The 11,079-nt window shown below is 41.6% G+C and overlaps 1 protein-coding gene across 1 annotated transcript in view; it reads left to right on the top strand.

The window, feature by feature from the left end:
- Window positions 1-10,281: 10,281 nt before the first annotated feature.
- KLHL2 (kelch like family member 2) overlaps window positions 10,282-11,079 on the top strand; it is a 54,088-nt gene continuing 53,290 nt past the window's right edge. Inside the window, exon 1 of the mRNA XM_058025345.1 lies at window positions 10,282-10,384. Within this exon, the coding sequence (XP_057881328.1) occupies window positions 10,362-10,384 (23 nt within the window). The 5' untranslated portion in view covers window positions 10,282-10,361. The remainder of the gene's footprint in view (window positions 10,385-11,079) is intronic.

The following is an 11,079-nucleotide window of genomic DNA, read 5'->3' as shown; positions in this document are numbered from 1 at the left end:
TGGAGTCTATGCAGCTAGTTACTGTTTCCAGTAGATCTGGTCACCCCTTCAGATCAGGAAAAGTTTTAGCATTCATGAGGCACTTTATACATTTTCTAAGTTATTTTTGGCCCCGTTGTATATTTTGGGAAGAAACACGTTTTCTTTGAAACGTGTCCTTGGTAATTTCATTTTCTAACCCTTTGTGATCACGCTGAGACAGACTGTGGCCACTGACAGTGTCCAGACTACTCCCTTATGGATCTCTGTCTTATTGGCATTGACAGCCTTGTGTATTCTGCATACTCCTCAACCACTTAGTTGTGCTTAGTTATTATTTGGTAATTTTTGTTAGCCTCTCTGACATTTTTCAGCTATAACCTCTCTGAAATGAGAAGGATCAGAATAACACACTGTTCAAGCATGTGCAAAGTATGAATTTCCAAAGCATCATATTTGTTATCTGTTATGTCCTCTCTTCCTCTGCTAATGTTTCTTAACCTTCTGTTTGTTCTTTATGAACGTCCCTTAAGCTTCAGTTAATGCTAGTGAGGCCTCTGAACAGGATCAAAGCTGTTAGAGGGGTCTGAAAGACAAGTAAGATTGTATCCTCTCCAGGTTGTAATTGTTCTATGTGTACTATAGCCAGGACTGTCACCCTGAACAGCTGCAGTGGCTCTCTCTCTCTTGAAAGCACGTTGAAGTGCCAAGAGGTGAAAATGCTTTTGAGGTACGAGCTTCTTCAGAGAAGAAGTTCCAAGTTTTTTTATCTCAGTTTCTGTGGCTTTTCCTGGCTATCTTTTACTAGAAAAATATTCTCAACTGAAACCTCCCACCCAGAGCATTTACATTCATCCCTTGCATTCATTTGTTCTTGTTTAATACAGATACACACATTTAATGAACAGGACAACTATCTTAAATTTAAAAAGAAGCTTTAAACTTGCTGGTTTGACTCAGATAAAGTCCAGCTCCTGTGATAAGAGCATGCTCTGTTCCAGTTTATCAGCGTAAATGTTCCTTTTTCCTCCTCCTTATTGTGCTTCCTCTTTATTTTTTCATTCCTGACAAGAACACAGATCCTAGTGCTCAGCAAAAGCAGTGACAAAATTTTTCAGTGACAGTGAAGTGAGGCGACAATTTGCACACATATATGTAGTGTGTGTAAGACATGTCATTAGACAAGTGTTTAAGATAAAATCAAAAGAACTAATTCTTCTAACTATTCTTCTAGCTGTAATTTTAAAATCCTAATGTCCCAATAAGTTTACGTTTATTATCATTCATTTGAATAGCTATAACTTTATATATAATTATAAACCTTGTTTTTTACTGAATGGGAAATGAAGAGTTCTCAAGGGACTATTGAAAAGCCCAGTTAGGGAAAAAATTGCAAGTTTAAATATTTGAAGTGCATAAATACTTACTGCATATAACACCAGTTAACATATTCAGAAGTATGTGATTGCCAGTTTCAACTGGTTTATGTAAAACATGTATGTAATCTCTATAGTAGTAGTCTGCTCTTGTTCTTACTAGATCACTCAATCTTTGCTTTGGTTTTGATCTATCATTTTAATTACTAGATTCACAGTATTTTTTATAGTGAGAGGTTTCAGTGATGAAAATAGGTTCTAATAAAGTAACATTCTCTTCTACTCCATTCCATCTGTTCCATCGTCCTTCAGATTTTGCAGACATTGCAATTTAAGTGTATCCAAACTTGCAAGTCTGGCTCCTGAAGCATGATCTAATGCTGGGCAGTCTAAAACAGACAATGATATGGCCTGGTCCTAAATGATTTCCACTGCAATTCCATCAGTAATGATGAAAGTATCTGCTAAGGGTAAGATAAAAAGATGTAGTATGGCCCAACAATGCTATGCTGCCCTTAGAGAAAGCTCTGCTTAGGCATTAGATGCACAGGAGTAAATGCTCTACTTAAGCATTACCTTTGCCATATCAGTAATAATTACAATATTTGGGGACTAGCTGTCACAATTGTATCCTCACAAAGAGACGTAATATCTACTTTTCTTCCTCTCAGTTTCACATAAAATTTGGCATGAATGGAAACAGGATTGAGCTCACAAACTTCTTCACATTCAGCTATAAGATATAATTATCATTACTGTTTCTTTTTTCATACTACAAGTACAATTAGTACTTAAACTGCATTCAGTTCTATGTAAAGAATACAGTCTCTGCTTGGAGAATATGGGGTTGTGACAGATCCCAACATTACTTAAAATACAAATGGGAAGTGAAAAGGTAAAAATAATAGTAGAAAATTTTATTTGCATGAATTGGCTGTAATAATCCTGAAAGCCATACTGTAGTAAGTGCAGTCTATGTTCTAGCCTCATACTGCAGACACTTCAGAAGTACTCATTTTATTTCAATCTCCTGTAAATTTTTTAGATCCCCTGGAGGTTAAAAAAACAGTTCACTGCTGAATATGTTTAATACAAAGGAACCTTTCGCTCCTTGTACACTTTCAGATTTTCACATCATGTAAGTGATGTGAAAATCTGAAATCAACTTTTTGTGTTGAGCAGCACGGGGCTATTTGTGCATGGTAATCATGTAATCAAAAACTGCACCTTGCTATGCAGACTTTGCTTCCTGAGTAAAATGCCCATTAAAAATTCTGTGCCCTTTAAATGCAAGCTATTTTCAAAGAGAAGAGTGTTACACTGGTAGTGATAAAAACTCTTTCAGTCTTTCACCAATTAATATACAAATTTGAATGCTGGAGGCTTAGTGTGCCCAGGGGTTACTTCAGCTAATCTGTTAGTACAAATGATTTTGCAAAATGATTCTGCAAAATGTCCATAATGAATTCCAGAGTTAGGACTGATGAAAAAGGGTAGATAATATGGCTGTAGAGAGAATTTGGACTGCTTTATGCAGATGAGACAAAGAGTGAAATAATAGCAAAGAGAAAAATTGTGAAAAACAGAATGGGCACTCTTGATTACTTAAAAAAAATTTACTGATTTCTTAGATATATTAAAAAGCAAATAAATTTGGGTTAAAGAAAGGATACAACTTTTCAATTTCATATCTACTTTTAAAAATACACACCAGAAGTATAAAAGTTCAGAATTAACTATCGCAATGTATCTCACTTTGTGCTAAAGATGAGTTTGAGTTTTAAATTAGCACTTAAGCAAATGCCTAATTTGCAGGGTGAAAAGTACTCCCTCTGCAGAGTTATTTTTTTCCTTTTTTTTCCTGATTTTTCAAAATCACATTTCTGTTTACATTCTGTTCTAAAGCTATCACAATATGACAAGCATTTATTTGAACTATATAAAGGGAAACACAGAGCTTTTTCTAAAAATATTTTAGTTTAGATTATATGCTTTCTAGGGTGATTTTCTTAAAAATGAGGTAAGTTTAGGATAATTACCTTGGGAAAACTACTGATAAAATTGAAATAAAGAAAGATGAAATTTCAAGGAAAAATCAGTTGATTTTTTTCCCCACAGTTTTTTTTCTCAGTTTTCTCTACAGTTTGTCTGAAAATCTTAAAATTAACTTGTCAAGAACTAGTTTGTGTAAACTAACTTTTTAGGCTGTATGGTTAAATACTAGCATTGCAACAAATATTCTTTTGAATATTTTAAGTTCTGAAGTTACCTAATTTTTTACCTCAGTATATTAATCCAGATCCCAATCTTCTTTTGCATAGAAATACTGGCAAGGGACTGTCCTTGATACCAGTGAAAATTCTACTCCAGAAACACCATAATAAGCTACTCATTCTGTGAGTACCTCCTTATACCAGAATTATTGGACTAAACATTTTCATATCTTTATCTTTGACTTTAAATTTCCCCTTATTTTTTTTTCCAGTTTAGTAGGAGTCCAATTTTGATAGACATTCTGTATAGCTACAAGTACTGATCCTGAGCTATTTTATTAAACAATGAGTATATGCTTATAAATACTAGAAGTATAAATACTTCTAGTCTTTCTTACACAGAAAAGGTTATTCCAAATGAAGATAAACTAAATTTCTGGAACAGCAGCATGATATGCTTTTCACTTTCTATGAACAACCTCTCTGCAAAATTATGTGCAGTAACTAGACCTATATGATTGTAATTGCTATACCTCCTTGAATATAACATTTTAGTATTTTAATGTTTTTGTTTTCATTGCCTCTTTGTACCACAAAGAATCTGTACAATTTGTGAGATATATCCCACTTGCTTTTTCCCAGTCTACAGCATTTTTCATTTTCACTGAATGTCCCCTCAAGTGATGCACTCTGCAAATACTGCTCCTCCTGTCTTGTTTATATGCATATGAAACAGTAAATAATCAGTTTGACTACTTTAGCATACTATGCTGCTTTTCACAGTGTAAATTGCTCCCAATTACTGCTCTTAGCTAAGCTCACAATGAGCACGATTGGAGGAAATCGATGATTTTACTATTGGTTTGCAGTAGGCCAATCCTGGATACCCAGGAGAGTCCATCTCTCTGTCTCGTTGTGCATTCAGGAAGCACTAGATGGCAGTACATCAGTTGTTTAAATGTGATTTTAATTTATGAGCTGTAACTGTTTTCTTCTGAGAAAGGGGCGTGTTGGTTGATTGACCTGGTTAGTGCTATCTCACAACGTTGCTGTTCGAGAGGGAACATGATGGAGGAGAAGTACACAGACTTTGATGGGCTTGCATGTAATAGGTACCTTACAGTTATTATCTGTGAAGAAAATTACTTTTGCTTCATTTTCAAGTAAACAACGTTTTGATGAGTTAAACAAGATGACAGAGCACAACAATAAACAGAAATCTTTTCTACACTCGCATAAAGTAAAATCATCAGGGAAAAACTCCAATGACTGCTTATGATGCATTGTTCACTAAAAACTAAGTGCTGCAAATATTTTTTTTCCTGGTGTAGGCTGTACTCAAAAATGGTGCATAACTTATTTCAGTAATGTATAATTCTGTGTTAAGGGTGAAACTCCTCATCAGCTTTGGTCCAACTTTTTCCAAAACATCCTTGCTGCAGGTTTCTGCTGCTACCTTTGCATCATGTCTAACTAGTAATGTGGCTACAAGGTGAAATCTGGTAATTATTGATGGGATTTCTTCTGATTTGGTGAATGGAACCTACTCAGTATAGAGACCTGACTGCATTATTCAGTATACAGGAAACAACATGAGTCTGCAGGTACAAGAACAGGAATTGCTCCATCTCTTTCACAGTTATCTCAGGAATACACTATATGTGAAATATATATAGCTTTGTAGCATTGGGCTTTAGATCTACTCAACAAGATATCTACTTGGAATCTTTGTAGTTTGCAGTACAAATATGAATCATGGCTATGACCTCCATTTGCTTCCATTTCTAACTCTTATTTCAGCTAGGACTTTCTTTTGGAAGCTGTAATCTAGAAGGAACACAGCACTGACCAGAGGGACTTGGCTTCTCCATCAAGCAGAATTCAAAAGTGTCCTATCATTTGCTTCTTTGTGGCCTTATTTTCCAGAAATAAGATTAGATCTGTTTACTAGACTGTGTGTCATATCAAGTCCTTTTAGAAATTACACTATATCTGGTTTTGAACACTGAAAAAGCAGTTCATAGTTACTAATTTTCATCATCATCATTATAAGGTCCATGAATTTTACAGAAAAAATCTTATCCCTTCACCTATTTTCATTAAGTATGTGTTATTCTTAGTGCTTCAGCAATTGTTCACATAGGAAAATAAATGCTAGAAAAGACAAAATATTTTAATCCATGCTTAATTGTATTTCACTGATTTTGGTCACAGTACAATTTCTCTTCGATAGCAGCTGCTTTTCTATTCCTTATTTCACAAACCCAATTTACATGTTTTATTTTTTCTCTCTCTGCCTACTCTCCAGTACATATTCTCTGCAATCTGGTCCCTTTCTCGGTCTGCTGCATGCACTTTCTTGCATTTCCTTTTCACATTACTTTTCAGTGTAATTCTTCTCAGCTGCATTGATGTCCTTAGCTCAATGGTTCTCCGAAACTTTAAATATTCCATGCTTCTGAAGCAAGAAAAAGGAATCTCTTCCACTAGAGTGAGGCCTTTTAAGATTAGGCAATGCTGGATTAATGCTGATATTAGTGCTGGTGTCTTAGACAAAAGAATGTAGTAGTGTCTGTGTTGAATTCAAGTCCTGCCATGAATTCCACAAAAGTCCTTGTGGATTTGTTTAGATTCAGGTGCCCGGATTGCATAAAGGTCAGCTGCTGGATGGTTGAGTTATTGAGGGTGAAATGCATGGGAAAAAAATGCATGTGTGCCCCCATGTATTTTGGATAAATGCATACTTATCTTTACATAGATTTTTGTACATAATTTACTCTCAACTCAATTCAGTAGGATACAAATATAATGGATAATCTCAAAGCTAACAAAATGAAGAAGCACATTGTTTTTCTGTTTGAAGCAATAGGAGTACTGAGAGGTACTTAAGTATTCAATTGCAGAGCCCTTCCTTTCCTCTCCCCTGTTCATGAAAAGAATCCCAGCCTCAGCAGCATGTCCTCATAAGCATTCTACCCAAATCTTTCAGGAATGATGACTTCTAACATCTTAATCAAGAGCAAATGTTCTTACGACCTTATATTCTGTCCTTTCTTGGAGATGTCTTCCTAGCCTATATTTGACATTTAAAAATAAGTAAGAACTTATATCAGTGTCCTCTATGGCTAAACCTAAACCAGATTTCTTCTAAGGTGACCATGTCAGCATAGAGCATGATCTCTTAAACATGCTAATAAACCACCATGTATGTATGCAGTCACATTGACTTTTACCAGCATTAGTTATTCTGTTTGTAGGGCTGTGTAACTTGTGGGACTATCTTGTTAGCAAGCAGAGCTCTGCTAGCATAACTGCATTTTCACTGGATGCAATTCATTGATGGATAGTATTGGGGTTTCTGTATGAGTAAAGTATTTCTAGTGTCAATAGATCGGAAGAACCGTGTGATCCTAAGTAAGCATTGGCCACATTCTTTGTAACTCACTAAAACAAGTGGGAAAGTGCTAAGAATTATTACAGGAACAGCCTGAAACATGACAGGGAATTTTCTCAGTAAATGCAGTAATTTGAATTGCTGCAGCATAAACAAAAATGACAGCTGTTTCATCATAGATAAGATACATAGCCCATTTCCTTTCAAATCTACATACATACACCCACAGACGTATATAAATAAATTTTTTCTCTGAAAGTTCTTTTCTAAGAAGAGGTATTGGATCAAGCAAAATCCCATAAAAATCTAGGTATTGTATTTAAAGGATGTGTTTTCTCATGGTTAGAGATACAGGTTGTTTTGCCATAACCACATAATGTATTTTGGATGAAGTAATTTTTGCTTCTATTCCTCTTGAAATTACTGAACAATAAAGATACAATTTTCAGGAAAAAAAAAATTGAACCTTGCCTTATTTGTTTCTTTCTCATGCTCTGCATGACAGAAATTAACTGAACTAATGTTGAACATTTGGCTCTGAAGCCAAAACAACACTGCAAGAAAATGAGAGAAGTCACAGGTTGGAAATGTTTGATGTTAAGAATAAATGTTTGTACTGGTTTTGGCTGGGGTAGAGTTAATTTTCTTCACAGTGACTGGCATGGGTCTGTGTTTTAGATTTGTGCTGAACAGAGTTGATAGCAGAGATGTTCTTGCTATTGCTGAGCAGGGATTGCTCAGAGCCAAGGCCATTTCTGTTCTCTGGCCAGGCTGGTGGGGAATTTGAGGGTGCATGGGAGACTGGGAGGAGACAGAGCCAGGACAGGTGACCCCAGCTGACCACAGGAACATCCCACACCATGTGACATCATGCTCAGCATATAAAGTGGGGAGAAGAAGGAGGAAGGGGAGGATATTTGGAGTGATGGTGTTTGTCTGCCCAAGTAACCCTTACATGTGATGGGGCCCTGCTCTCCTGGACGGCCAAACACCTGCCTGCCCATGGCAAGCAGTGAATTCATTCCTTGATTTGCTTTGCTTGTGTATGCAGCTTCTGCTTTCCCTGTTAAACTGCCTTAATCTCAACCCACAAGTTCTCTACCTTTTAGCCTTCTGATTTTGTTCCCAATCCTACTGTTGGGGGAGTGAGTGAGTGGCTGCCTGGGGTGTGGCTGCTGGCTGGGGTTAAACCACAACAGCAACATCACTAAACAGTTCTGCCGTGTTAGCATGGAGCAGGACCTGCAGCTGCCTACCTACTTGCAGGATCTATATGCAAAGAGTGTACAAAGCCCCTCAGCTTCCAGACCAGCTGACAAGTTCACAGTGGTCTCATGTGGACCCTTAAACACAACACAGTAGAGTTCAATTAGGTCTTACAGATCAGTAGAAGCTGGGATCCTTGTCTTACAAAGTGATGTGTCCAGGAGTTTAAATTATAGAAACCCGGAAGTGTGATGTGACAGACATCATCCACTCTCGGATCTACCCAGGCCATACCTGCTTATGAACTCAGACCTCGGACATGCTTTGTTATGTGGAGCCAGCTGAATTTTAAACCTCCATTTCAGGGAGCATTATTTCTGGCTGGCTCCTTTGGAGCAGACTTCCCAGCAAGCAAGTTTTGGTATGTATTTAAATCTTTAGCAAGTACCTTGTCTTCTTCAACACAACCCAGAGGCAAATCTAGTTGTCTCTTGAGAAGAGACAAATTCTGTAGTTACAAAGCACAGACTTCATAAAAACAGGCACTGCCAATTGTGATTATTTAATTTAGAAAAACCTCCAGTGGTAACCCATTGAAAAAATTTTGAAGTGTTCCCAAATCAAACATCACTGTAGTGAAAGAGGATTGGTAAACTGAGAAAACTAAAATGACATTTTCCTAGGGAGGAGTATTACTGGAGATTGGCAGAAATGAAAATAACAGATTAAAATACATTCAGTTTTAATAGCCAGTGATTTTATTAGAAACACTGGTGAAGGCTTTCAGTATCCGTCTATAATAAGACTTCACCCAAAACACTCCTGCCATTTTGTTTTGTGTCTTACTTGAAATATGCTGCCCTCAAATTCTTCTCACTCTTAGAAAAATAGTGTTGGTCAGTTATTAGTAGATTTGTTTAGAGATACTACTACTATTTAAAATCTTTACTCCAGTGAAAAAGCATTTTAATTTTAGAGACACAATCAGATTTCAATATCTGAATTGTGTCCAGCCTGCTAAATCCATTTTCCACTACACAATCTTCAAAATTTGGAAATAACTTACAGAGGTTTAAGTACAGTAAATTATTCTCTAGTGCCCCAAGTCAGAAGTTGCTAAATGTAGATTCTTGATTAGTGTTGTTTACAAAGACACATTTGAAATAGATGTCTGTTCGTTTTCCTTTTTGCCATTTTGTATCACAGAGGCTACTTCAGCAAACATTGAACCACAATTCAAGTACTTAATGATCAACGTCAGCAATGTTTGCAAAACACAGGCCAGCTGTTTTGAGCGGCAGTGCTCCTGCTGGACTGATCAAATAAAAGTCGATGACACCCAGCAGGTCACAGGGAATTAGACCCTGTTCAACTCCTCCGTGCCGACGCCACTTCTGCTCTTCCCTTCGCCCCTGCTCGAGCAGAAACCACCTGCATGAGCTGGTGCCGGGCCAGCTCCTTGGCTGGCCTGCCAAGAAGTTGCGATGTCCCTCATGGTGTGCACCTGCTGGTGGATTTTCTCACTGTCAGTCTCACTGAGGAGACCTGGAACCGCTTTCATTTTTAATTATTTTTTCCCCCGTGGGACAGAGCACCTGTGTGTCCCCACGCGAGCACCCCAAGCCACCCTCGCTGGCGCTGAGGACACGCCGGCCCGGGCGCTCCGCGGGACGTGTGGCTGCGCAGGGCAGCTCCGGGTGTCGCTCTCCGGCCCGCCCTGAGCCGCCGCTTTCCTGGGAAACGGGAGACGCGCACTTGGGCGCTAGACGCCGGCTCATCCCGCTCGGAGGCCAGGCTTCTTTCAGCAAGGGCAGCGGCGCCTCAGCCTCCTCTTCCTAAAGCCCCTGGCCGAGGCTGTCCCACCTCCAGGGCGGAAGACTCCGGCGAGGCGCCCGTGTCCCACCGCGGGTACCGGAGCCCCGGCCTCCACCGCAGGAGGCGCCGCACAGGCCGGGCCGGGCCGGGTCCCGCCGCCGCCGCGCCTGCGCAGAGCGGCCCGTCCCCGCCGCGCCCTCCCGCGGGCGGGCACCCGGAAGCCGCAGCGCCGGCGGCTCCCGGCGGCGGCGGGGCTCGGCCGGGCGGGCGCAGCCGCTCCCCGCACCCCGCACCAGCGGCGGGGCAGCGCAGCTGGCATGGTGCTGGCCGCAGCTCGCCGCGCCCGCGTTGCACGGAGGAAGCCCGAGCGGAGCCGCGATGGAGATGCTGCTGCCGCCCGTGTGAGTGCGGCGGCGGCGGCGGGGCGGGCGGGGAGGCAGCCGGGCGCCCGGAGCCCGCCGGATCGGCGGCGCGGAGCGGAGCGCTGAGCGGTCCGTGGGCTGGGGCGGCGGGGCGGGCCCGGCCGCGCTGCAGCGAGCGGAGGTGCCGCGGCTCTCCGCACCCGGCCGGCCCCGCCGGGCCCCTCGGCACCGGGGGAGCGGTGCCTGCGGACGCGGCACGCTCGGAAGCGGCCGCGGGGCAGCGCCGGCGGGAGGGTCGTGTCGGAGACCTGGTGGCGGAACGGGTGCCCGCCCGGCCGGCTCTCCTGCGGGCAGCGCGGCGCTCGGAGATGCCCGGTCGTGCCGCTGCGGGCGCCGTGCGGCGGGGGCAGCGGGCGCGGGGCTCCCGCGGGCGGGCAGCGCTGCCGGCACCCCCGCCCCGCCGCCTTCCCGTGTGCCTTCCAGCCTGTGCGGACAGGCGGGCTTTTTCTCCCTCCTCCCCCTCACTCCTTCTGCTTCCTCCATATGTGGTCCCAAATTACTCCTTGTTTGACTCAGCAGTCGTGCTTATCTCACTCCCGGTTTTCTGGTTATTTAGTTAAGCATCTTTTTTAGTGGCAGTGCCCAGGCGATGCATTCCAGGCAACCATGTCCAGCTGCACCTCAGCTGGCCTCCTCAGTCCTTTCACGGGCTCCGGGTCAGTGCTACTTCATCC

This window comes from Melospiza georgiana, chromosome 5 (assembly GCF_028018845.1).
Source record: "Melospiza georgiana isolate bMelGeo1 chromosome 5, bMelGeo1.pri, whole genome shotgun sequence".
Lineage (NCBI taxonomy): Eukaryota > Metazoa > Chordata > Aves > Passeriformes > Passerellidae > Melospiza > Melospiza georgiana.
This window is presented reverse-complemented; position numbering and strand designations above follow the sequence as displayed.